Source organism: Dryobates pubescens, chromosome 13, assembly GCF_014839835.1.
Source record: "Dryobates pubescens isolate bDryPub1 chromosome 13, bDryPub1.pri, whole genome shotgun sequence".
Taxonomy (NCBI): Eukaryota; Metazoa; Chordata; class Aves; order Piciformes; family Picidae; genus Dryobates; species Dryobates pubescens.
The window spans coordinates 12,349,543-12,377,160 of NC_071624.1; the positions used below are offsets into that span (position 1 = coordinate 12,349,543).

Consider the following 27,618-nt stretch of genomic DNA (forward strand, 5'->3'; position numbering starts at 1 on the left):
TGGATGTTAGGATGAAGTTCTGCACAGAAAGAGTTATTGGCCATTGGAATGAGCTGCCCAGAGAGGTGGTGGAGTCACTGTCACTGGAGATGTTTAAGAGGAGACTGGATGAGGCACTTGGTGCCATGGTTTAGCTGATTAGGTGGTGTTGGGTGATAAGTTGGACTCAATGATCTTGAAGGTCTTTTCCAACCTGGTTAATTCTATTCTATAAAATTTGGAATAGTATGGGCTCCCAATGAATAGTTCATCAGAAAGGTTGAACTCACAGTGGAGCAGATGCAGAGAATATCTGTGAAGATAATCCAGAAATAGGCAGAATGATCTAGCTAGAGGATGACTGTCATTTTGGTTTTTTAAAAACAGTTGGGGCAAGTTTAGCTTTGCAAAGTAAGGCTCAGAAGAAAACTGCTTTAGCTATATTAGCACAAGAATATGTTACAAGCAAGGAGTGTGCAGTGATGAGGAGGCTCCTCAGCTGACATGGTAACATTTAAGCCTTGCTGTTGTTTTCACTGCTCATCTTTCATTCTGGGGAGTCATTCTGTGGATGACTCCTTAGTAGCTGGCATACTGTGGCTCAGTGTGTCACCGTTCTAAGGAAATTCCACTAAGAATTGCAAGGTCTCAGCTCAATGACAGATCTGTGGCACAGTTCAGTTTGTGGTAGAAAAATTTATTCTGCAAGTTGCCTGGTCAGAAATGCAATCTGCTCAGATAGAATAGAATAGAATAGAATAGAATAGAATAGAATAGAATAGACCAGACCAGGTTGGAAGAGACCTTCAAGATCATCGTGTACAACCTATCATCCAACACCACCTAATCAACTAAACCAGCAGCAAGCGCCCCATCTTCCTAAACACCTCCAGTGCTGGTGAACCCCCACCTCCCTGGGCAGCCCGTTCCAATGGCCAATAACTCTTTCTATGAAGAACTTCTTCCTAACCTCCAGCCTAAACCTCCCCTGGTGCAGCTTGAGACTGCATGGGGTTGCTGTGGCCAATGTGCAGAACCCGGCACTTGGATGTGTTAAATCTCATACCGTTGGATTCTGCCCATCTGTCCAGCCTGTCGAGGTCCCTCTGCAGAGCCTCTCTACCCTCCAGCAGATCAACTCCTGTGCCCAGCTTGGTGTTGTCAGCAAATTTACTGATGATGGACTCAATGCCCTCATCCAGATCATCAATAACGATGTTAAAGAGCATGGAGCCCAGCACCGATCCTTGGGGCACACCACTAGTGACTGGCCGCCAGCTGGATGTGGCACCATTCACCACCACTCTCTGGGCTCAGTCCTCCAGCCAGTTCCTAACCCAACGCAGTGTGCTCCTGTCCAAGCCATGGGCTGACAGCTTGGTCAGGAGTTTGCTATGGGGAACGGTGTCAAAGGCCTTTCTGAAGTCCAGGTACACTACATCCACAGGCCTCCCCACATCCACCAGGCGGTCACCTGATCATGGAAGGAGATCAGGTTGGTGAGGCAGGACCTGTAAGTGTAAGATGTTAGACACTATTTCTTTTCTCTTCTAAGAACTAGAATCCATATAAGAGGAATGGATTAAGCTTCTGCATTTCTAGGGGGGGAAAAAAAAATAAATTGGTAAACATTTGTATTTTATTCCAAGTATTCAATACGTATGAAAGAAGCCTCCTTTAGCATTGCTGTGGTGTTGTTTTTTCCCCTCAGGAGGAGCTGAAACTAGCTGTGAAGCAGGGAGCCACCCTCCTGACATGCATCAGGGAGCCAGTCACTCGAAGTGCCAACAGCAAACTCAGTCCAGATGAACTGGAAAATGTGGCAACAGTAGAGAGGTCAGTGAAGCCAGATTACCTTGTGCAAGGTGCTGATTCAGTCCTAGGAAATGCAAGTGTCATTTAAATTATTTAAATATGCGAGTTATATAATTCCTACTGGTTCATCTATTCAGGATTTATTGGGCAGGCAACTCAGAGAATGGAGGAAGTTACTTGATTAAACTCTTACAGCAAGTTCAAATAAGTCCTGAATTTCTTGGTAATTTTTGGTGGGACCACTAACTACCTGGCTGAAGATTTAATGTGGGACTTAACTTTCCCCCATAACATATGTGTCCTTTAAACTTCTATGCCCAGCTAGAAAGTGGCACCTGAATCCATGTGATATAAGAGGGAACGTGCTTGTGCGTGTCTGTGGAAACACCTGGAGAGGAACAGCTGATGACGATGCTCCAAAACATGTCCTTCACAGATGCAGAGAGAGAATCTCCTGCTCCTTCCTATAATGCTAGTTATTAGTCACCATGTAGAAGTTTCTGCCCTGCCATGTGATGCAGTGGAAAGAGAAATGCCATGCTAGTGTTTCAGCATGTTTGCATTCACTGGGAACAAAGCTGCCAAAAACAAAGCTGAGCTGATATTTTTCACTGAACACTTTAAAGTCCTTTAAACAATTCCCAAAGGAATTTGCAAATTCATCTTAAATTCAACAGCTAGCTTTGATTGAAAACACATTTTTCAAGAACAGATTGAAAACAAAACTCCTTTTTTTTTTTTTTTTGAGAGAGAGAGAGGAACAGGAGGGGAATATTGCTGTTTGCCCCAATAAATGGGGCACTTGCTTGTAAAACATCAGGCCTGGACTTGTGCCTGCCCAAAGACTGAAATATAGGCTATTCAGAAAAGATTTTCTGAGTTTTGGTTTCTCTTTCCCGGTCTCTCTCTCTCTCTCTCTCTCTCTCTCTCTCTCTCTCTCTCTCTCTCCTGTCCGTCTGTCTGTCTGTCTCTCTCTCTCTCTCTCTCTCTCCTGTCTGTCTGTCTCTCTCTCTCTCTCTCTCTCCTGTCCCGGTCTCTCTCTCTCTCTCTCCTGTCCATCTGTCTGTCTCTCTCTCTCTCTCTCTCTCTCTCTCCTGTCCCGGTGTCTGTCTATCTGTCTGTCTGTCTCTCTCTCTCACTCTCTCCTGTCCCGTTTATGCTGTTCTACTTTGTAATGCAATTAACAAATCACTGAGGGACTGAGAGGATGACTCACTACTGTGTCAGACACTTTAGTCAAGATGTATGACACTTTGAAACTAATTTCTTTGTGAATAAATGTTTAGTCATTTACACCAAGTGAAACAATGTCCATGGGAGGCGTTATGAGCTCCTAATTTATTGGTTTTAATGGACTAGGAAAAACAATTCAGTCCTTGCATATTTCTGATGGGTGCACAAGTTGTAGAGTTCTGGTTTAAACTGTCTTTACAATAATAACTGCGTCGCATTCAATCTACGTCAGCCTCTGGTGAATTATCTTAGAAGAACTGGGTGGAAACTAGGGAGAGAGAGCTGCCTTTGCCTGCCAGAACATGGAACAGCTGTGTTCCTGTTGCAGGTCAGGAGGCAGTATTGCAGCTGCCACAGTGGATCCATGTGGTTGCCATAAGTCATTCACCTGCCTGTCCCACTGCAAATTTAATTCTTATTTTGCATAAGTTGCTGCAGAGCCTTCTTACATAGGTATAGGCTCCCCACCACCCCTCTGCTTTCTGCCATCAGTTGGTGTAACTCAAAAGAAATTAACTGTAGGAAATAAGTAAGTTCCTTTCATTCTAATTTCTTAACAGGTTATTGGCTCAGTTGGATGAAACAGAAAAAGCATTTGATCAATTTTGGACCAAGCATCACCTAAAACTAGAACAATGCTTGCAGCTTCGACACTTTGAACATGATTTTAGAGAGGTATTTCATTTGTTCGCTCTGTCTAGCCTTCTCTGATAAATAAAATCAAATTTTAGCCATACTTAGAGTATACTGGAAATTCAAAAAGGAGGTTGAGAGAAAAGCCCTTTGTTAGGAAATGGATATTAAAAAAATTAACTTCTTGACATTTGTCAGACATCTTACAACATTTGAATGAGGCACGGAGAGACGAGTGCCAGCCTGCAAGGCCAAAACCTGAAACAACAACTTCTTGATAAATCATTTTGCATTTACGTCTGATGTTATCAAATATCATTCTTCTGTGATAATATATTGCCAATCCCACCAGAGTCAATGGAGTGCAGTTCAGGAAGCCCAGCTATCAGCCCAGCGGCTGGAGTAACATAGGCTCTGGAACAGTATAGACTCTGGAGTTATAGGTCTTCAAAACTGTGGGCCTAAATAATGAGAAACAGGGCAAGTGTTTGAAGAATATCTGTTTCTTTATTCCTTGGCTTTTTCATTTTGGAGTGAGCTGAAAAACTAAACTTGAGCTACAAACACTTCTAAAACACGTAGCTGAATGTTTAGAAGACATAGGTTTGTTATAATTTTATGACTATCTTGTGATGGTGAAGTTTGGTTTGGATTTTTTGGGGGGGAGGTGTTGTTCTTTATTTGTTTGTTTGTTTATCAGGTAAAACTGGCATTGGATAATCTTATGGAAGCACAAGCAGCTTTTGCTGACATTGGAGACAGCGTGACTCGAGTGGAGCAGCTCCTGAGGGAACAGAAACAACTGGAAGAAAAAGGACAGGTCTGCGCTCAATATAGTATTCTAGCTGCTACAGACATGATCTTCTAGACACTTCTCTGTCAGTGTCCTTACATCACACTTACTCTCTTCTCATGAGCCATTATTTTAAATTGCAAAACTCAGATCCTACTTTCAAAAAGCCAGGTTGTTCAGCCCCAGTAGCTCCTGTTTGTTACTTAGAAAGATAGAATCCAGTTCAAAAATTGGTGTTTTGAACCAGGACTAGTTAGGTCCATCTCGGGAATCTGAAAATCTCAGAATACTTAAGAGGTTTCCTCAGCCAGAAATTTGAAGACTATTCTAGTCAAACTCATAGCAGTTGAAGAACACCCATGCCTTCCAATATTCCAGGCATTTGGACTTTAGAATTCCATCAGCTGTGGTATACATCACTGTGTATTAGCAAGCATTGAACAAATAAGTAAGTTGAATCAGAAAGCACAGGAACAGATGGAAAAACTGATGTTCATCTGTATTAACAATAAGACTGGGACTTAGAAATATTGTGATCCTTGCAGCTCTTCTACCAGAAGCCTAAAGGAATAAAAGTTATAGTAACATAATATCTTACTTCCATTGTCCACATCACATATTCAATGTGTGCTATATTCCTGTTAGTCACCTCTGCTTTCACCTTATTGTGACTAAGCTTATGAATTGCACTCAGTCAGCAGGATCTTGGAATCAAGAATAAAGTAAAACATAATAAACCTGAAAAACAGTGAGTGAAACAAATAATACATTTTATTATTATTATTATTATTGGAAACTACAGGGAAAAAACCCTTGTGCAATCAATGTCCTCAGTATCTGAAGAAGGTGGCAGCATACACGCACAGAATGACTAAGGATGGAAGAGGCATCTGGAGGTTATCTTGTTCAATACCTCTGCTGAAACAGAGCCACCCAGATCAGGTTGCCTAGGTGGGCTGCTTATCCAGATGGCTTTTTAATACCATCAAGGAAGGATACTCTCCAACCTCTTTAGGCAACCCATTTCCTGATGTTAAGATGGAACAGTGTTTCAATATATTCACTGACAATGAGGTTGGTCTTCAGTAAGATTTATTGGCCAGATTAATATCCTAAACCTTTACCCCCAGGTTACAGGAGGTATCACAGAGCCAGATTGTTTTTATTATGAATGTCATTTTAAGATCTAACATTTTTGCTGTTAATTTTTGCTGTTTCACAGGAACCTTTGGAAAAGGCCCAGTCTCTAGCTCTCCATGGAGAACAGCTCATCCAAAACAATCATTATGCAGTTGACTCCATTAGACCAAAGTGTGTTGAACTCAGGCGTATTTGTGATGACTTTACCAATGAGACCAAGAAAAAGTATGATATTTTGGGCAAGTCTCTTGAGCTGCATAAGCAGTTACATAAGGTGAGTGAACCTTCTCAGATGAAAGCTCTGAAAGTTCCACTCTGTAGGTTAAACCTAGGAAGAGAAGCTTGCACTTTTTGATTCACCCTTGTTTGTATGTTTGCAGTGACAGAAACTGTTAAAACAAAACCTGGAACAGTAGCTTCCAATAAATGTGGTCTGAAAAAGATGAAAAGTAGGAAATAAAACAAAGAAAAAATTGAGCTAGGCCTAATTTTGAAATTAGAACCAAATGTATTCCAGTGCTTAAAAAGAAACAGTTTACTGCTTGCCCAGTTGGTTTCCCTTTCCCTGATCTTGGTCCAGCTAGAGTAGCAAGCTAAATGCTTTGAGAATGTCTGCTTGCTGTTCCAGCCACATCTGAAACAGGAATTACCAAAATTTCACTGTGAGAAAACTGCTTTGGAGTACTTTTAACTGAGCTTTATAGACCTAAGAAGTTTTTGGGAGTTCTGATATCCTTCAAATATTTGTTTTAGTTTTTGGTTAATTGTGTAATTGAAAACTGAAATGAGGCAGTACAGCTAACAGATTCAGTTTGCAGCAACCACAGTAATACCTCTCCTCTTTGCTCAGTGTATTAGGTTTTTATATGTGACTGGACTATCCAGTTCATGAGAGTTGAACTGAACTTGCTATTGTTGCTATTGCTATGTATGTGGGGTGACTTGTGGCCAGGAGCTGTTGGGTGCTAGGAAGTAGTATTCATTCCCTCTAGTGATGTTCTAGGGACAATCCATATTTCATGGAGTAGAAGCAACACTTCACAACATGGACTGTCAGTGATGATGGGTTCCTTCTTGTTCTGCTTTTCTTTAAAGGCAAGCCAATGGTGTGAAGCTGGAATCTACCTCTTAGCTTCCCAAGCTGTGGACAAGTGCCAGTCACAAGAGGGAGCTGAAACTGCACTCGTTGAAATTGAGAAGTTCCTGGTAACAGCTAAGGAATATCAGCTCTCTAACCTGAAGGAGTTCTACAATCAGTTTGACATGATCCTCACCCCTGAAATAAAGGTAGAACTCAGATGTGCATCCTCTCACTTAGAATTCCAAAATTACCAATTGCCTTGTACATGAAAATGTACTGGTATATAGAATCATAGAATTATTAGGGTTGGAAGGGACCTTGAGGATCATCTAGTTCCAACCCCCTGGCCATGGGTAGAGACACCTTACACTAGATCAGGTTGTTCAGAGACACATCCAGCCTGGCCTTAAAAACCTCCAGGGATGGGGCTTCTACCATCTCCCTGGGCAACCTGTTCCAGTGTCTCACCATCCTCATAGTGAAGAACTTCTTCCTAACATCCAATCTGAATCTATTTTTCCTTCCATTCCCCCTAGTCCTATCATTACCTGACACCCTAAAAATTCCCTTACCAGCTTTCTTGTAGGCCCCCTTCAGATACTGGAAGGCCACAATAAGGTCTCCTCAGAGCCTTCTCTTCTCCAGACTGAATAGCCCCAACTCCCTCGGTCTGTCCTCATAGAAGAGGTGCTCCAGCTCTCTGCTCAAATGTACCTATTGACCTACACCAAAAGGGCAAAAAGGCAAGTATTTGGGGCAATATATTTTACTTAGATGAGTAGCCACGAAGCACATATGTGAGTTTCTTCAGGGTAGTGCTAGAAAGACTGCGTGAGTCACCATGTCCCACTCAGTGAAACTGAGATCTTTGCGGAGAGCATGGTCTGTAGCAGAGCATGATCTTCAGCTCTAGTCTGGAGTCTGGGTTTCAGAAGTCCTTTCTTAACTTGCTCAGTCCAGCAGTGATGACCATTTGCTGTTTGCCTTTTCTTTGCCTAGGCCAATGCCCAAAGAATCCTACAAAAACTAGAAGATGTGCAAGAAATGTTTGACAAGAGGCAAGTAAGCCTGAAGAAGCTGGCAGCCAAACAGACCCGGCCAGTACAACCTGTCGCCCCGCATCCCGAGTCTTCTCCAAAGAGAGCATCACCAAAGATTACCAGACCAGCAGGAGTAGGTAGGCCATGGACAGCTGTTTTCAGTTACACACCAATGTTTTGTGCATGTGGTTGTGTTTAATTTTTTGTTACCAGAATGAAGAATTGCATTTGGTGTTCAGTGTCAGTCTTGTAGGCCTACCTTTTAAAAACAAACACACAAACAAGGGTGCATCCAAACAGTTCAGGCTTCTCTTCCTAGTCTGCTGTTTGGAATTTACTGGAAGATCCTGATTTGAGGTTAGCATGTGCCTTTAACCAAGACAGCCAATTTTCAGCATAGATGGTTATAAGAAATTTAAAAATTGAAATGTAGAGCTTTCAAAAAGGGGAACCTTTAGCAAAAAGCCTTGAAAAGTCTAGTTTGCATGAAGAGCACACAAAAACTTTTGCTTTCTCAGTAAAAACACTAGAACAGCCAGTAGCCTGACCATTTTTTGCTAAGCATAATATCACAAGGTCACACAAATGTCCCTGTTCTCCTTTTGAACACTTTTCTTACCAATGTCTTCTTCCAGTTATCTTGCTGCTTTGGTATCTGTACTTCTTCCCTTAAACCATACTTTTTCCCCTAAACACCAGCTGTGTTCTTAACATAGAGCTAGTGCCTCAGGTTTCAGCTTCACTATAGTCTTAAGGCAAGCTGAGACCACAATGCCTTTGAAGAGGTCCTACTCTGCTGCCCACACATCCTCAAGCAATGCATTCTGCTCTTGAACTTTTGTTTGCAGTTAATTAGCTGTATGAGTTGTGATTGACCTTGAAAACTCAATGCAAAATTGTAGTAGTTACAAGTTAGAAAAATGTAGGGAGCTCTGAAGATCATATAGCCCAGTCATCTGCTCAAAGCAACACTAGCTTCAAGGGTGACCAAGCTGTTCACTGCACGCTCACTAGTACTGAAGCAAAGGAAGTTGCAGAAAAATGGGATTATTGGGTCAGTAGGTCAGAACAAGTTAGTCCTTGTTCGTGGTAGCAGAGTTTCAGAATCACTTTCAGCTATAGTGAAACTGCATGCTAAAAGTGATACCTGCACTTGTGTTTATGCATGCAGTCTGTTTCTTGAACTTCTTCCTTGTCATTTTAGAGCACTTGGAGATTTTTTTAAATTAAACTAGAATAGAAGCTTAAGGAATAGTCACTATGAGATAAATGTCAATGCTTTAAGTTCTGATCCTTGTTCATATACCCAATACAGTACTATCAGCTCCTTCATAGCAGACCATGAGCTGCCTCCTTGCTCTGACATTTGCATTGCACATCATTGTTATACAACACAGCAGAGGAGAAGTGTGGGACCAGTGTGTGATGTCCTGATGCAGATGAATAGGTGGATTCAATTTATTTGAAAATGTTAGTCCAGCTGCTCTCTGAGGACATGCAAAGTGCAACTCAGTCCTGTTCAGATATTGATAAGCAGACTTAGCATCTCATTCAGATTCATTGTGCCTGAGATGACTGAACTAGAGTACCTCTGTAGAAAGAAGCAGAAGTCCCTATCTGTAGTTTATCCTGAGACTCAAAACCAGTTACTTTAACTGCCATGAAGAGGACCTGTATAATTACATACACTGTGTAATGGCACCCTTTGGGTAACTATCAACTACAAAGAGTTGTACTTACGAATTTCCTGAGTGTCCTTTCCCTCAGAACGCCAAAGCACTTGGCAAGTACTGGTAAGTATTTTAACCTCTTTTTTTTCGGAAAGAAAACAGAAGCACAGATAGACTCAATGATTCACCAAGGGGTTTCACAGTCTGAATCTCAAATGTGGCTGAAAATAGAAAAAGGGACACTGAGTCCTATTCTAAGCCTTGAAAATGAGGCTGTGAAATTCTGCTCTTCTTGAAGCTACCCTCACTTGGACTTTCCTCTGTGCCCTTCCTTCACATTTGCAGGATCAATGCAGCATCAACATTTATTTATAGGAGGAATTTTCTGAGTATCATCTTGGAAAAATGAGAGAGGCTAAGAGCACCTTCTTGAAACAGCTATTGCAACTTGTTATTTGTTAGCTAGGACATACCAGAACGTTTCTAAATGCCTGCAAAAGAGAATATGGCAACTGGAGAATATCATGTTCCTAGGCTGTGTAAATACAAAGGCAAGCAAAGGCAATAAAACGTGTTAAAGAGAAGACCAGAAAGAAAGGCTTTTGTCCCCAGGCAGCAGATGTAACAATACCATGGCAGCACTGCAATGGTTGTCTGTGAAAGCAGAAAAAACAGTTACATTCGTTCCAGAACAGATTTTGTTTTGTTTCCCTTGCTGACTCTCCATTTTCCTAACAAGGACTGGTAGGGAAAATTCAGTTCCCATTCAGGGTGCTAATGGAAAGATCTTGACAAATGTTGAAGGCTCAAGCATGAAATATTTCATAACTGTAACTGTGAGACTCTTCATTTTACAGAGGCTTATATACATAAGTGCATGCTGTCAGAGCTGATGCCATGGCTGACAGAAAGGGCAGGTTTCTACCAGGGAAACAACTGTTTCTTATGTAAATGACCTTACAATCTCTGGTGACTCTTAGCAAAGTCTTGGTGAAAATCCAAAAAAATAAAAAAGGCAGCTCAGGGCTCTCGCTCTCTCACCCAGTACTTTTCTGTGGGTTTGGAAATTCTGAAACAAAATACTTAATTCATCACATTTTTGCTTTGAAGTTTCTGGTTTCACAAATGAACTTGCACATTTTGTAGGGGCAGGCCTGTTCAACACTGAGAAGCTACTACTGGAATTATTGTGATACTCAAGAATCTATGGGAGATGGACTTGCTGCACGTTTTAGCTGTGGATGTGTGCTTAAATATTATTCTCAGATCCACCCAGCAAAGGCAGAAAACCCTCTGGTGACTCTTGTATAATAAATGACTTTAAAATATTGTCAAGCAATATAAACTATTAGGGATGACTCTAGTTAGCAATTATCTATCTTAATTTGCTTGTAATTCTCCCAAACTCTTAATACTTTGAAATTTAAAGTCCTGAAAGGCTCTTGTCCTCAGCCTGACAGCCTTGGAAATTTTCAGTAAAAAATTATTTGGCCCTCTCAGTGAACAAGACTAGGAAAATTATCTTGCTCTAGTTACCTCTGTGGTGAGAGCTGCAACATAGCAGTATAAAACAGATTTGTGCCTTCCTAAACTGTCTGCATTTTGTAGAATTGTAAGCACTTGAGGAAGGGAATCTCACTTCATACATATTCATTATTTATGAACTTGCCACAGTTTGGCTCCTATAGTCTCATTCCTTTGCTGACAGCAGAAATCTTTGGAAGCAGGAGACAAAATGTTTCTTATCCCCTACACTTCTTGTTTCCTTACATTATGACCTTGCAGCAGCTTAAGCCCTTCTAATGGCACAGGCTCCCTTTCTCCTCTCTTTTTTTTCGTGTGTCACAGCAGTGTGTTAGTGATTTTGTTTTCTCTCAATACTTATGGTCACATAATTAATAATTAATAGGAACAGAGGAGGGAACTGAAATCTGTCCCTATGTGGGATTTTTTGTTTTGTTTTGGCTAGTTCAGCCTCCTCCTCCTCCTCCAGTTCCTTCAACAGCAGTGCTGACAAAAAAGGAGACAGAAGTATGTGGCCAGGAGTTGGGAGGAAAGGGAGCACCAGACCCAGTTCAAATGGATTTCAACTGTTCTGGAGTCAACCTTGAATCTGTGACTACTTACTGCTCTTTTTACTCTTGGCTAACATGGGAAAGAGAAACTGGTGCTGCAGGCGTAAAGGTTCAACCATGTTAAAAACCCATGTGGGTGTCAATGTGATTCAACATAGTGCAGTTTTGGGGGGTTGCTCTTAATACCTTATGCAACTAAATGAAGAAATCTACATTGAAAGAGCAGTGAAAGACTGAAATCAGAATTACTGGGCAGGGCATGAAGTCTTGAACATGCAAAGTGATGCATCATACTCGGTGACCTAAAAAGTCAGTTCTAGAAATGTCAAGCTGGTCTTCCTAAGTTGTATCTCCTTTTTTGATCTTTATCTGTTGAACTCAGAGATCTCATTGTGGTTGATAGCAGCCTGATGGTCTGAGAAGCGTTGTGAAAACAGCTCAGTAAATATTTATGGAACACACGAATTGTAAATATTACTCTAATTATTTTCAGAGCAGGGATTGAAACAGCCTACACAGAAGGCTTTGAGCCCCCTTGAGAAATACAGATAAACCAAAATAACAAATAACTGCTCATTAATTAAGTGGGTTTGAGTCTGTGAACCGAACAAGGCAAAGATTCTTAGATGGGAGTGGACCAATGTGCCTTAGCAGCAGAGGGGCAAAATTAGGGTTGCACGTGTAGCTTTGCTTCTGGCATCTCTTGTCTTCCAAATGCTATGAAATATTCACCTAGGGATTTCTTTGTGTGCAACATAAATGTGAAATACAGGAGGGGAGATGACAAGATTTCTGTGAGCTCATTAAACGCGTCGCACATACAAAATCCATGAGTCACCCTACAAGCATTTTAGAAGGCCAGCTTGGAACATGAAATTCATATGAGGGAACACAGCCTTTTCAGTTCTTTAAATAATAAAATTTAAACTGGTTCCATCTTAGTTGAATGTGTATGACTGCTCATTGGATCCACTCCAGCATTCCTCTCAGTCACTTGTGCATAACACTCACTAACCAATAACATCTGGATAGAGGATAAAAGAAGAATGTCTTGCAAGAGTCTGGGGATGTGTGCAGGAATAGTGAGGCTGCAGAGATTAGCTGACTCAGAAAAGATGGTGCATGTGATTTTCATTAATGGCTTGGGAAGACCACTAGTATCTGTAGTTCAAGATGTTTCTATAAATGAAATAGTAAAAAGGAAAAGATGCTTTCAGTTTTGTGGCTGTAGGGCTGCTCTTACACTTTGGCAAGTGTGAGGAAACCAAGTAGTGTGTCTCCTTGTGGAATAATATTCTACATCAAGGGGCCTTGCTCTGCACTTCTTACAGAGAGAGATTTCAAAGGGGGTTGACAGCAATTTTGCTAGAGCAAAGTATACATTCTATTGTCTACAAATGGAAAAACTTTCTGTATTAAGCCATTAAATGATAAACCTTGGATGTTCTGGTGTTTCTTTAACTGCCTCAGTATGGTGTTTTGTCATCACTAGCATTCAAAAACAATAATATGTCATTAATTATCTTCAAACTCATGTTTCTGTGGGACAGCATGAGCTGGAAGCCCCAGTAAATAGTTTAGCAGACTAGTTGTTTCCATGCCTGCTCTTGCCAAAGGACTTCGGCTCGGCTGCAGGTGATTAGGGAGAATGCACAAACTCTCCTGCAAAAAACATATGGTGAAGCATTTGGTTAGGAAATTCACAAAAGACTTGAATGTAAAGAATGGTGCTTAAGTGACAGGGAATTTGAGAGTTTTACAAGTGCTCACAACCCTTGACTAGAGTCTGTGTCTCCTGCTAGCTAATGAGTTACATTTACTCTAGCACAAGCAACTGGAGGCACACTTGAGGTCAGTTACCCAGATGGACCAATTCTCCAAGCACCTGGGAAGCTGTATACACGTCTGTTTGTGCCTTGTTTGTGCCTCTTGTGAGAGGTGAACACCAGAGAGAGTGCTTGGACCCTACCATGCAGAAGCAGGGTGGGGAAATGGGTGAAACCACAGCCTTTCCCACAAGCAGCACAGCAGGTTGTCCTCACTGAATTCATTTCAGCCCTGGAGTGGTGGAGAGACTGCAAAGTAACACTGAGAACATGAATCTGTTTTCTCCTAGCAGCTTTAGGCACAGTACAGTCCACATTACCATTTGCTGTAGGCTAGATAGTAAAATGGTAATCCCATAGGTATCATGCAACCACTAAGCAGTACTAAAGCCCCCTAGGAAAAGCACAGTGGTGAATGCAAGTGAGAGACCCAAACTGCGCTTAACTGCAAATACCCTTGCAATAAAAAGCTTAGTTCTGCATACAATGCCCTTTAATAATGTTTGCATTAAAGGTAGCAATTTGAAATATTAATGAACCCAAAATGAAATCTGCATTACTCATTATCCACAATAGGATGAAAACAACCTTGAAACCATAGAGACCCAAGTTTGTTTTTAATTTTCCTTTCTTACTGTGCCTTTGTTCTGTCAGGAGGTAGTTCAACATTATACCTTTCAGCTTCCTCAGCAGTACACTACAGTAATGACCTTGAAACAGCCACCTGTACTGAATTTTAGAAGGGAGTTTCCTTTATAAGAGATTTGCAGTTCCATAGTAATTAGTGCAATAATAATTGACAGGTATTTGGGCTGTTTCTTTCTAAATTACTCCAGAAGCTACTTAAATGTAGTGACATGCAGCAGTCTCTGAATACTGGCCTGTCAATAACTCAGTAATATTCTGGAGCATAACTGAAAACAGATTGCTTCAATTCTGGGTCAGATTGGAAGGGAACAGTTTGCTATGTCAATCTGAATCAAATTCACCCCCCAAAATATAAGGGGTTGGATTTGCTTTATTATCTTCTATCTGCCTTATTGCTTCTGAAATAAGTCCTACTGATGAAGACAAGACTAAGCCAGTAAACCGACCTGCATAATTTGCTGTAGTGAGGAGTATCTGCACTTGGGCCTTTTGTGACTGTGCCATCTATCTCAGAACATTGAACTTGGTGAAACCATTTTAAGCAGAATATTACAGCATGCATTTGAAAACACTTGAAGCTTTTTATTTGTTGAGAGTTTGTGTTCAGTTAGAAAGTTTTCCCAGAATAAAACTGAAAAGGATCTGTCTCAGAATTGCAATAATTTTATTTGTTGCCTGACATGAGAGGCTATCAGTATTCTTTGATCATTTCAACTAGTATTCATACTGGCTTTTACCATGACATGCATGGCTGCTTGCATCAATTCAGCAACTAAGAAAAAGGACAGTGCTGTTTCCCTTATACTTAACTAACATGCACTGTGAACTAATTATTAATTTAAAACAGACATCCAAACTGATTTTTCTACTCAAGCCAGATGGATGACTCCCCTTCTCACAGCTTATTCTAAACCTTGTCTTTGGACAACAGTCTCAGGAGAAGTGATTAAGTTGCTAAGGATCGTATTGTAGTAGCTATAGCCAACTCACCATCAGCTGTGGTTTCAAGAGCCTTGCAAAGCCCAACAAACCTGGCATGACAGAGCATACTCTGAAACAATTTTCTCAGGTTCACTGTCATTATATGCACAGCCACAGTGCCTTGTTGAACATTTGTATGCTTACTCTTGAGATTTGTTCATGTGAGGAAACTTTACAGGGAACAACCCTTCATAACTGACATTAACAAACCACTAGCAGACCCTGAATTTTCTTTCTCCACACAAGTAACAATGCCTGAGCAGGTGACAATTTGATAATTGTTGACACAGCTGGCTGATCTTTACCTGTGCCATGCTAAAGAAGGTTTCCAGGGAGGAAGCCAAACCACAGCAGTCATTACAGCACAGAGCTGTGCGTGCCAATGCGAGACACAGCAGAGCACCAAGCCATGTAGCCCATCCCTTGTGCCAACTGGGCCCTCACCACTCCAGCCACAATTCAGTTCTCTAAGCCAGGTCTCAGTTACCACTGATGAGACACGTTTTCTAACATTACTTTCTTTCTGACTCCTTCAGCTACCAACAGGAGATCCACAGAAATGTCCTGTCCTCCAAAGACAAATTCTGAAGTAGAGTTATCAAAAAAGAAAAACATTAAGAAGACTAAAGGTGGAATTAAGGTAGGAGTACCTGTGATTTTGGGACATCCCATATTGTGAGAGAACAATAGAAGCATAGGTTTACATATTTACACTTGGCATTTAGAAAAAAAACCAACCAAGTAACTTATGTTGGTGTTTGGTTTTTTTACACTTACATTGCAATGTGAAAATTATATGTGTTGAAAAAGATGTTTGTGTATGTGGAAAACTGAGTTATGCTGAAGTAGAAATCACTTCTGAAAGACAAAAGGGGAAATGTGGAGGGAATGTTCAACAATACATTAAAGTGCATCCAAAGTGCCTGTACTTTCTTACGGTATATGAACTATTTTGCTTCTAAAATTGGAGTGTGATTCCAGCTCCTCTGAAGTTAGGATGTGTTATGGTCAGAGTTTTACCGAGTGAGGTAATTTTCCTCATTTAGTTATTTTCTTAGGATAGTTACTACATAAAAGAGAAAAGGACTGTACATTTAATACTTGGGGAAAAAACGAAACTAACCCACAGAAAAACAAACAAAAGAACACCAAAACCCCAAAACTAAGCCAAATCCTACTGTTAGCTGTTGCTGCCTGGGCAAATAAGGTTCAGGGGAATGTATTTTAATTGTTGCATTTTTATGATGAGCTTTGTTGCATTATTTTTTCTGCAGCAAGATTCTCTTTAGGCCTCTTTGGACACCCTTATCCTTTTCTCCCTAATCCCAAACGTGACGGCATTGAATAGTCCTGCAGAGGATCTTTTGTTCGAGTTCTAGGGATGGTCTGGGATAACAAGCTCCCAAAACAGCTTTTTGGCCTTCCTTGAGTGTTTTAAGCCTGGAAACAGAAGGGTCCAGAAACTTCTTTTATCTGCACATCTCCTAAGATGAACTGCAGCTGCATCCTGAAACTTCTCACTTGCCAAGCTAGTTGAAACAGCCACTCTGAGACACCCCACTTCAATATTTTTTTCCTGCCCACCTCAAGTAATGCCTCCTTTGCCTTATTTAAAATGTTTGCATTTAGAGTGTGTAAATATGCCTGGGAGAGGTGGGAGGAGCTCCACTGAAGGGGTGTTCTGAAAGATCTGTGCACAACTGTTACGTAACTTTGCCTCAGTTAAATTCACCAAAAATAAAATGGAAAACAAACCATACACAGTACTGTGTACTCAGCACCCTTTGAATAATAAACCCCCTTTGCTGTAATTTTCTTTCCTCATCCCTGCATTAAGATTCACGTTATTAGTTCTTCAGGGCAGCGTGGCACTAGAATGGTAGAAAATGCAATTTAACCTATGTTTGGAGGAAGAGAAATAGAGGGCCCTGAATCTATCACAGTCACTAATACTCAAAAAGAACAGCAAAAGAAGTTGGGCAGTGTGGGACTGAGGTCTGATCATGATTTGGCTGCCTCATGAGCGATAAAAAGGGCAAGTAACACTCTTCCACACTGTTCAGCAGTTGTGGGGCAGAAGAGCAGAAGGGGACTAAGCTTTGTCAGTACATCCCTAGGGGAAATAAATATCCCAACCGAAGGTAGCCTACATACCAGGGAAAGATGCTGTATCAGCTCCTGCTCTAGAAAGTGTGGCTTGGGTTGTGTGTTTCTTTCTGTTTGGTTGTTTTCTTTTCATAGGTTCTTCAGTTATTTTAAAGGTGATTTTTTAAAATGTAGCTCTAGCAGACCCTGTAACCAGTAACAAGAGATTTGATGATAAAAACCTCTCAGGGCATTTTCCAGTTTAGACCATGATTATTGAAGGGATTCTTAAAATAAGCATTAATGGGTAATTCACAGAAAACAACTCGTGCATTAGAAATTCTTACACCACTAAGTGTGACACATGGCTGTGCTGCTTTGGCCTAAATGGTTTAATCCTGCTAGTGCAGAAATTCATCACAGATCAGAAGTAGGTGCTTTGGGTTGTGGTTTTGGTGTCTTTGGGTTGGTTGGTTTTTTTTGGTCAGGGGTGATAGGAATGTTGTAATGCAGCACCAATAAGCTAAAAATGCATCAGGTGTCTACCTGGCACAATTCTGGTTTTAAAACTTTTGATGTAACATGAGCTACTTCAACCCAACTCTTCTATTATCCATACTCCTGACATAGTAATGTATTTGACCTTTATCCCTCTAAAGCTGAAACCCAAAAATCAAACTCAGTCCCTTTCCTGAAAGGGTCAAGACAGCCCACAGCTTCTGCAAGAAGTACTGGTACAAAGGCACAGAATAAAATTGTCAGCAGGAACATAAAACTGGTCTCATCTTTGTCTAAACTCAGAGAAAGTGACTCTGAAATTAGTCTTAATCTCATCAGTAATGCAGGTAACCAGTTCCTCCCACACATTTAGGTATAAGCAAAATGGTCTGGGATTTATTAAGACATCAACTCATTTTTCAAGCTACAAGATGACAGCACAAATTACACACACACACACACACCCTTTCTTCCCATTGTTGCTATGAATTTGTATTTTATTTGTTCTGATAATAGTTCAGGTGAGGAGTTTCTAAATTGCTTTACCCCCACCAACTGGCTATACAATTTAGCTATCTGGATTGTTAGGCCACTGCTTCCCCTGCCCCAGAACCAGTCCTTTAATTAAGCCAAAGTGCTCATGAAGACTCTCCTGGAGTTCAGATACTGGCTTGAATTAACTGCAAATTCAGCAGCTGTTTTAATGAATGTTAAGAGACTGCCTTTGTGGAAGTCCAAAAGCTGCAGGCAAAAGGAGGAAAAGCCTGCTTAAAACTTGCCTGGAGCACACTTGAAGTGATCCAACTCTACAAGACTAGGCAAGGAAGTAGGTTAATGTTTATAAAAATATTACGTAAAAAGCCCCAGTCCATTTCAGTCTGGGGACAGCCCTTGCACACGTATGCTCTGCTCAGTAGCTGAGGGTAGTCACTGTCTTATGTAATACCACCACCTCCACGAGGCACAAGGCAGAGTCCCAAGACTTCTCTGCCTGGTGCAGTACAAAGAACTCGGACAATGGGAAGGCTCTGGGTTGAGTTCAGGTCAGGAAAAACCCCACCAATCTAAAGCATTTTAGCACCTAAGGAAGGGACTATTATCCCTGTAATTACCTACCCCAGGAGCTAATTCACATTCTATGGGAGAAGAATCTAAAGGCATACCTGGAGTCAAGAACACCTCCCCTGCCAATACTGAGCAAAGCAGCAGGAAAGCGAGGAAGTGTTTTTGATTTACCACCTGCACATCTAGCACTCAGTAAATATAACTTGTTCAATGACTTACTAGAATGGGTAGGATAATTTTTATTCTTTGAGAGAGTTAAAATCCCTTAAATAAAAGCATCATCCATGAAGTATTTCCTCTTTCAATGTGTCCTTTTCAGATTGAAGTGATGCATGAAGCTAGTCAAGGAGGATCTAGCAGAGTCCTGGTGATGAGTGAAAGTGATGAGAATTTGTCAACAAGGAGGAGGTAAGGCTGCACATACAATCCACTTACCTTTTTGCTCTTAGCTTGCAAAGAACTGCATTTATGGTGTATTTTCTACAACTTCTTTGAGGTTCACTAAGATTAATAAATAATTATATAAAATCAAGTTACCAAAATACTGACAGCCATGCATTTATACACAGTCCATCATCTGAAATAACAAGATTTATTGTTTGTTTTGGATAGGGGCCTGGGGGTGGATTGCTTGCCTCTCTTTTTTTTTTTTTGCTCTTGAAGTATTAGTTACATAACATGAGAAACTTAAGTCATTAGAATAAGCCTTAGCATGTATTAACAAAAAAAAAGCAGCATTAAAGATCATCTCTTTGTGTTCAGGATATGAATATTTGGCTACATGCCTCTGAGAAGCATCTGAGTTTTTAAATGCAAGACAATCTCTTCTCCCTTTCTGCAAAGTCTTGAGAAAGACATTAATGATGTATTCTAAACCACCAAATAGTCTGTTAAATTAAATGAAAGTACCATGCAAACCCAGTATAATGTAGTTGAACTGCACTGCTTCTAGGCCAAAGGGAACAATTAAAACCCAAACCCACAACAAACCCCACAGCAACAAGCCAAACTCTGCAGTCCTCACCAGCTTAGTTTGTTTGTTCTCTTCTTCAGTATAATTCAGAAAAATTACTTATATTACGCCTCTACCTCTCTGAAATATACAGAGAATTTCCTGGCTTCAGACTCCATTTCCAAAAGCACTAGCTCACTGCATTATGCTAGTCAAAGTGGAGGCATACAAAAATGCAACTTACTACTATCTGAACTTAATTAAACCCCAGAAAAAATACTTCTGACTGGTCTCCAAACCATCAGCTAGTTTTCAAAAGGTGCAAAGTGTGATCTGAAATAGAACTTGTTCAGATAGATACACATCTCTTGAGGAATGATTGCCTAAAGAGAACATGTTAATATTAACTCCAAATTTAGAATTGGTTGTGCTTCTAATATCTGAGATTTACGTAACTTTGGAGCTAGCAGCTTGGTAAACAAGTTTGAGCTGTCTCCTTTCTTGAAAACACCAATTTTTCCTTTTGTTCCAGAAAATGTTTTGTTCAATATAGAACAGAAAGGAAGGAAGACATGAGGGGAGGCAGGGAGAGAAGCAGTTTGAAGTCTTCTCCTAAGAGGGAACTCAGAGTGGCACTTAAAAGCCTGTCAGTTATAAAAAGGCAACAAGAGAGCTTTACTTTTGCTGTTATTTTGTGTTGGTTTTTCTTAAAAGAAATAAGTCTGTTTATTCAGAACAAATTTTACAAAACAATTATCTTTGTGGTACAGAGCAAAGTTTAAGAATAAATACTGAATACTTCGTATAAAAATCAGTAATATCAAAGGGAAACTGATGCAAACCAAACAGGTAAAAACAATGTTAGCATTAAATAGGTTGTGCAACAATGTCAAACTCTTAATGAGGAGTGACCATTCAGGCTGATAAGTTTTATTTGCAGAAGTAAAACCTGACAGCCCTGCATTGGAGCACCAAGACTGTTCTTAAAAAAAGGTTCCATATGAAGGTGTATGAATCTGAAGTCATTGTTTAGAACCAGGAAATAAGTTTTCTAGCGTCTCCATTTTTTCCCCAAAGGAGTGCCTTCATGCTTTCCTTTTTATTCAACAAGCAACTTCGTTTCACTGCAGCAAAAAGAAATCCATACTACAGACATGAAGGCCCTTTTAAGATTAAGAAACAATCCAAACAGAAAAAAATCAAGCCACCTGTAAAAGCATTTCAACGGTCAGAAGTGACTTCCAGATAATGGCAAACTACATTTAAACAGTGTTTTAGATGTCGGCTAGGTCATTACCCTATAGAAGTTTAATCTACTTAAAACTTGCTTTACCTTTGCTTGTATGAGTGAAGACATACCCCAATGCATAGGTCTGCTGGGAAAACTGCAGCCTTAATAGCACAGTTTGGTTGCATACTGCTCAGAAAGACCCTCTTTCCCTACAGTGAACAGGGTGGCTTGTTCGAGCAGTGCATTTTTTGCTGTGCAGCTTGTTGATTTAAAATGGCTCATGACAGGTCAGAGACCTGATGAAGCAGCTTTCCTTCAGTATGGAATACTGCTTTCTCTGTATGTGCGTTTATTCCTCTCTAAGCCAACAGGCCATACAGATCAAGGGTTGTTCCATGCTTAGTTTCTTTCAGAAAAGGCACACACATCCTCAGAATGGTAATCAGTATGTTCAGGCAAGAAGTGGAACTGAATTTGTCCTTCAAGTATAGCACTTACATTCTTTACTCCTTATGGTGCTGATAAGTTAGTTGTGGGCTCTTTATACACCAAAGATTTAGGTCCAGGTCTTATCTTTTTCCTTCTGGAAAACCAATTAGAAAACATTACATGTTTCACTTAATTCCAGTAGCTACCTACCATCCACCTGAAATGGCAGCTTAGAGAGCAGTCAGCAAGCTCGCTCCTGGATTCTGTCTATGCTAACACATACCATTACAATCTGCAGCACAGCTCCCAGAGCAGTAGCAATTATTTAAACAAAGTTCACTGCTTGCAGCTTAAAACTGCCAAGTCCTGTATAGTTGTTCTACAGTAAAGGCAGAAGACAGATCAAGCATCATCTCACTGCTCCACACAATCAAAGACCTAGAACTTGTTCCAGCATCACATCAGCTCACAAGCAGCATCTGACCATACCTTGTGTGAGCTGTGTCCACTCCAGGAAGAGCTGTCACAGGTTTGGTAATTGGTAACTAAAATATCTGTCCTGAGAGCCTGTGGAAACACCATGAGTGAACTATAGACAAAAGACTGTAGACAGCCAGAACTTTGGTTCTCTGTGATACTTACATGGCACCATAGTACAGCTCATCACAGCTGGAGTTTGAGCATCACTTAGTTCTATTCTGATTTACACCACACAGGTGATTTCCTCCTGTAGGTGATATTAACATTTAACTATATTCAAGGCACAGGGTTTTGTAGAAACAGGTACCCTGATGATTTTTTTTTTTTTTTTTTTAAATCTTGTGCATAAGACTTCAGGAGAAATATTTTAGTGACTTTGATTTGTGTACTGAGTTTCTGTGGACCAACATCTCCCTGCCCCTTCAATGTGAAGTCAAATTTCGTGCAGAAAGTACCCTCTTTGTTACTACAAGCACGAAATTTGGGGTTTTTCAAGTCTTTTACTCATAGCTGATTTAAAGCTGTTACATTCTTGGGAACCTTTCCTTGCTTTTCATCTTTAGAACCATGAATATTGGAAAGCAGAAGCACTGTTAGAAGAAAACTCGTTTAGCTTATTAAAGATTGGAGTGCTTGAATATACCACTTGCGTTTTCAAAAGGCAGAGAAAGATTAGCAAAACCAGTCACATGAGCAGTATTTGCCTTTTATCCTTTCAAGTTCATTCCAGATTTAAAGGGAGCTCCTTTGTTACTTAGAACAACCAAGTCAGAAGGCACTCAAGTACTGATTCCCCTCCTTCAAAGATTTAGGGAGCTGTGAGAAGATTGTAGCAGGTCTTCACTTCTAGCACTTGCTGTTTGTCAATGGTGCAGGTCCAGACTTACTTTCTACAAAGCACTGAGAAATACTGAATATTTGTTATCAGTTTACATTGCCTTAAACTACTACAATAGTCTCATTCATGAAGTCAGAAGTTCCATTTCCCTCATGTTTTGAAAGGTCTACTCCATTGTAATATAGCATTTTGTTTTTCTATCATGTGCCTTAGTTCACATAGCTTTAGAAAAACAAACCAACCAAAACAAAGTCTTACTGACAAGTCCAAAGTAACAGATATTTAACCAAGCATTTCAAAGCCTAGAAGTCAGGTCCACTATAGTTAATTTCATCCAGAATTGCATCCCTTGTATAGTAAAAAAAAAAAACACAAAACCCAAAAAGAACAGGCTACAATGTAAAAAGTCAGAATATAATAGGAGAGCTATTCCAGTAAGAGTTTCTGACCAGTATTTGGGACCAGCTTTCCTCACCTCCCCCATCCCCCTTCTCAACTATTCACATTTAAGTTTCACCTCTTTCCATGTTTATATATCATTTTGATTAAACAGCTAAAAGGTTGTTGCTCTGTTTTGGCTCAGTGGATCTTCAATGCAGATATTCAAGTATTAAGAAAATGCAGCAGAACAAGGGTATGTGTCCTCATAGTACAGTTTACAGAGAAGCACAATATTGACTAGTCTGCAGTACATTCTACCCCAAATCCCTGAAGAAAACTTTTTAACTTTGGGATCTGTAGCCTGCTTCCAGAGCTGGTGAAGATCATCTACGTGTCCATGAGATGTCATCATTTTGTTATAAATGCAGGGATGATATGGAGCCTTTCCTTCCCCAGAAAAAAATATGTGATATTGTGGTACAATCCCCACTTTATTGGCACAGAGACCCATGAAAACATCATCTATATAAAGACTTGTATTGAGAGTCAGTGATGCCTCGTAAACTTTAGCTGCTACATCACTTGATATTACATATGCAGCTCCTGCTGTGTAGTCAGGATAAGAGGGCCACTGGTACATTTCATACGGAACATAGTATTTGCTACTCTTGTCTCTTATGGGAGGGGATCCACGATGGACACGACCAATCCAGAGATCTTGAACACCCATTTGTGCTAAGCTTTGAAGATAAGCAACAAGGTTTGGCATATGGATAAATATATCATCATCTGCAGACATAATGAACTTGGCATGAGGACAGTAGGCATTCACCCAGCTAAACTGCAAAAGCAATTTCAGAGTAAGATTGTGAAAAGTATCCAAGAAGTCTTGCTGAATCAAATCATTGTACTTCTGGTCTTCCAGCTGAAGTTCTCTTTGCAGAAGATTATCTGTTGGTCGTCCTAAAGCAAAGAGAGTTTTAATGTTGGCATTGAGTTGCAAACGAACATACTTCTCATTACCCCAAGTTTGTCTAATAGCATCCCTCCGATGACGGTTCTCAGGAGAAGTCTTCACAAACAACAGGAGAAGGACATCCTGCTGCTGACATTTCTCTCTATGGTTGATCAAGTACTGGTAGCTTGATATTCTGTCCAAGTTCTCTCTGTTGATAGACAGACTGTCATTCACAAAATGGTAGCTATTTATGAGGTATCTGTATGAATAGGACTTCATATGGCTCATAATGTGATTATCAAATGATTCCCAAAAAAACATGAGAGACAGTATGAAGCAAGTGGCACATATCTGCAAAAAATGGCGTTTTCTGACTCTTCTGGGACTAACAAACATTCTGATACAGTTTCTATAATCCTTACGCTTGCTCAGGATCTGTGTTTTTACAGTGCCTGTGTTTTAGTTTTAGAGCAGTGTCACCACTTCAAGATAAGTGTCCGTTGTAAGGCATGTTGTTTTTCATTCAGTATCCTTTCATTCAGCTTTGTTCATAGATTTCACAAGTCATCTTTCTCAAAAAATGTTTTTCTTTGATGGAAAGAATGTAGACAGTTTTGAAAGATGAGACTTGCAGAAGAGTCTTTTCCTTTTGTGGCATCTTGAAGTGAAAACTACAGTTGTAAATCAGATCTTCTCATGCATCTCTTTCCTTCATGAAGATGAATACCTACCAATTTTAAGAGGAGAGAGAAGCGTTTTAGTGAGCTGGTTTTAGGTTTGGTCATAGAAATCAGTTGACTACTCAGACACTCCCCATCACTGCCCACCTACACACCTCCCAAAGCCTGGCAGCAAGTTAGAGGTTGGCCCACAGCAACCCTGAGGGAGGCTAGTGAAGGAGATGGGGACCCTGACACGAGGCTTCAGTTCTGACACTGGAAACTCTTTCTTGGAAAAGCCCACTGCCATTAACCAACAGATGACAGTGTTTTGTTTAAACTCTTTAAGCTAGGAGGGATGCACTACACCCTGCAGATGATTGAGTTCACAAGTTGTCTTTGGGCAGCCAGTGAAGAGCCAGACCCAGCAGAGGCCTACCCCTGCTGCCGGATGTGGGAGTGCCACCAGCCTGCCACCCACCAGAGCCCCTGACAGGCCTCTCCTCCCTCGCAGCCACAGCAGCTGCTCTGCACTGCCACCCCTCCCACTACTGCCCTGCCTGGCTCGCTGCCAGGAAGGCCTGAACCTGACTGGCAAGGAATCCAGCAAGTCAGCCCTCACACCCCAGTCTGGCTGCAGGCCGTGGCAGGGGGACAGGTTAGGCCTCAGCACAGTCCCCTCCAACCCTGGCTCCTCACAGGGCCACCACCTCCCACCCAGAGTGGAGGCACCACCTCTATGTCATCTCCCTGCCCACTGTTCCTTCCTTACCCAGCCCTAGTAGCACCTCAGCTGCCTCTTCACCTAGCACCTTCCCGCCCTCAGGCAGGGCAGCACTACTCTCCTGCCTCTCCCCACAGGCAGGCACTCAATGGGAAGAGGCCATTGGACTTCCACAGACAACCTGAGATCACCCAAAGAGTACCACTAGTACAATCACGCTCAAGCAGCACCCATTACCAAACATCTCATGTATCAGGACCTCCACTTTTTAGCTGCTTGCAACCCAAACTACAGGTTATGCAGCAAGCTACACCAGACAGAACCACACTCTTCAGTTAGGCACCCTGGTGTTACAGCTATGCCTGTGCAGACCAAACAGCTTGCATTCAGTGATACCATCTCGGGTTTTAGTGAAGGAAAGAATTCAAAGCACAGCAAGCCATCCAGGTCCAGCCTCATCACCCTGTGGGTTGAAGAATTCAATTCTTGTAGCCAAAGCTGTCTCCAACAAGCAGCCTGAAGTAGCAGTTATTTGTTTATCCCCTAAAAACTCAAGAGTGAGCTCTATCAGGCAAGATCTGTAGGACCAGAATCATAAGGAATGGCACCCCACTAGGTAAGCACTTCTTGCATGGAGATGTAACTCCTAAAGAAAGAGAACACAAGCTATCACTATTGCATTAGAAGTTACATGCCACATATTTTTACACATTAGAGTTCTCGCAACTAGACAGCACGATGAGAATGCAACAGACTACACAGAGAGAAGAAAACCTGGTGCAATTCTGGGGTGTAGTTATCTGCCACAGGAAGGCAACTGCCCAAAATGGAAACTCTGCATTGGTGCAGTTGAGGCTTGCAGATCATAGTGCATAACAGAAAAGCTGTATGGGCAGTCTGGTGAATAAAAGCCAGCCAGCACTTTTTATAGTATCATTTTAAACCCTTTTTATTTTAGAAACATGAAGTTAAACAATGCATCTCAGAGTTATAAACTCAGCAACTTTACAGTAGACGCTACTGCAAAGCTTACTCTTGTTTCAGATGCAAACAAGCTGGAGCGTCACAGAAATCCAGACATTTGATAGCTTCTTTTGGAGGAGTGGGTCTGAACCTGCCCACTACCTCCCAAGAGCAAGGATGTGTTCTAGTTTTCCTCTGACACATTTACTTGTGTTGTTTTTCAAAAAGCTGTACTCGGCGTGAAGTTGGCCAGTTAGCGCACATGCCACAGCAACACATCCCCCCAGTTAAGTTTACAAAGCCAGGGAAACAACAACAACAAAATCCCACACCACCCAAAGGGAATTGGCCTAGTTAGTCAACTGGCCTATGACCATCATCAGTAAGTTGGCAGATGACACCTAGCTGGGGGCAGGTGTTGATCTGTTACAGGGCAGGAAATCTCAGCAGAGGGACCTTGATAGGCTGGACAGATGGCCAGAGTCCAACAGCATGAGATTTAACACATCTGAGTGCTGGGTTCTGCACATTGGCCACAACAACCCCATGCAGTGCTACAGGCTGGGGTCAGAGTGGCTGGAAAGCAGCCAGGCAGAAAGGGACCTGGGTGGGTACTGGTTGATAGTAAGCTGAACATGAGCCAGCAGTGTGCCCAGGTGGCCAAGAAGGCAAATGGCATCCTGGCCTGTATCAGGAATAGTGTGACCAGGAATAGTGTGAGCAGGGAAGTCACTCTGCCCTTGTACTCAGCACTGGTTAGGCCACACCTTGAGTACTGTGTCCAGTTCTGGGCCCCTCAGTTTAGGAAAGATGTTGACTTGCTTGAATGTGTCCAGAGAAGGGCAACAAAGCTGGTGAGGGGTTTGGAGCACAAGCCTTATGAAGAGAGGCTGAGGGAGCTGGGCTTGCTTAGACTGGAGAGGAGGATGCTCAGAGGAGACCTTATTGCTGTTTACAACTACCTGAAGGGAGGTTGTAGCCAGGCAGGGGTTGGTCTCTTCTCCCAGGCAACCAGCACCAGAACAAGAGGACACAATCTCCAGCTGTGCCAGGTGAAGTTTAGGCTGGATGTTAGGAAGAAGTTCTTCACAGAAAAAATGATTGGCCATTGGAATGGGCTGCCCAGGGAGGTGGTGGAGTCACCATCACCGGAGGTGTTTAGGAAGAGACTGGATGGGGTGCTTGATGCCATGGTTTAGTAGATTAGATGGTGTTGGAGGATAGGTTGGACAATGATCTCAAAGGTCTCTTCCAACCTGGTTAATTCTATTCTATCATAATTTAAAAGCAGCTGACTTTTCTGAAAGGGAGCACAAGGCCATCTGTTTAACCACCTGAAGTAAAGTCTAACTTGGTAAACACAGGAATCCTAGTCACCAAATACAGCGTTTTTAGGTTATGCTTGGATAACGTGTTTTGCCAACAATTTGCAGCTGCCCAC

The 27,618-nt window shown here is 41.4% G+C and overlaps 2 protein-coding genes across 2 annotated transcripts in view; one reads left to right on the forward strand and one right to left on the reverse strand.

The window, feature by feature from the left end:
* MCF2L2 (MCF.2 cell line derived transforming sequence-like 2) overlaps nt 1-27,618 on the forward strand; it is a 145,523-nt gene that overhangs the window by 42,524 nt on the left and 75,381 nt on the right. Inside the window, exons 8-15 of the mRNA XM_009903603.2 lie at nt 1,691-1,815; nt 3,588-3,702; nt 4,361-4,480; nt 5,676-5,867; nt 6,689-6,880; nt 7,674-7,851; nt 15,451-15,554; nt 18,882-18,970. Coding sequence (XP_009901905.2) covers nt 1,691-1,815; nt 3,588-3,702; nt 4,361-4,480; nt 5,676-5,867; nt 6,689-6,880; nt 7,674-7,851; nt 15,451-15,554; nt 18,882-18,970 — 1,115 coding nt within the window. The remainder of the gene's footprint in view (nt 1-1,690; nt 1,816-3,587; nt 3,703-4,360; nt 4,481-5,675; nt 5,868-6,688; nt 6,881-7,673; nt 7,852-15,450; nt 15,555-18,881; nt 18,971-27,618) is intronic.
* B3GNT5 (UDP-GlcNAc:betaGal beta-1,3-N-acetylglucosaminyltransferase 5) lies at nt 22,979-24,227 on the reverse strand. Its single transcript, XM_009903550.2, has one exon. The coding sequence runs from the start codon at nt 24,225-24,227 to the stop codon at nt 23,103-23,105; it is 1,125 nt and encodes a 374-aa protein (XP_009901852.2). The 3' UTR covers nt 22,979-23,102.

Excerpts from the sequence above, each read along its gene's own strand:
- B3GNT5 (XM_009903550.2), bottom strand. The coding sequence starts at position 24,227 with ATGTTTGTTAGTCCCAGAAGAGTCAGAAAACGCCATTTTTTGCAGATA.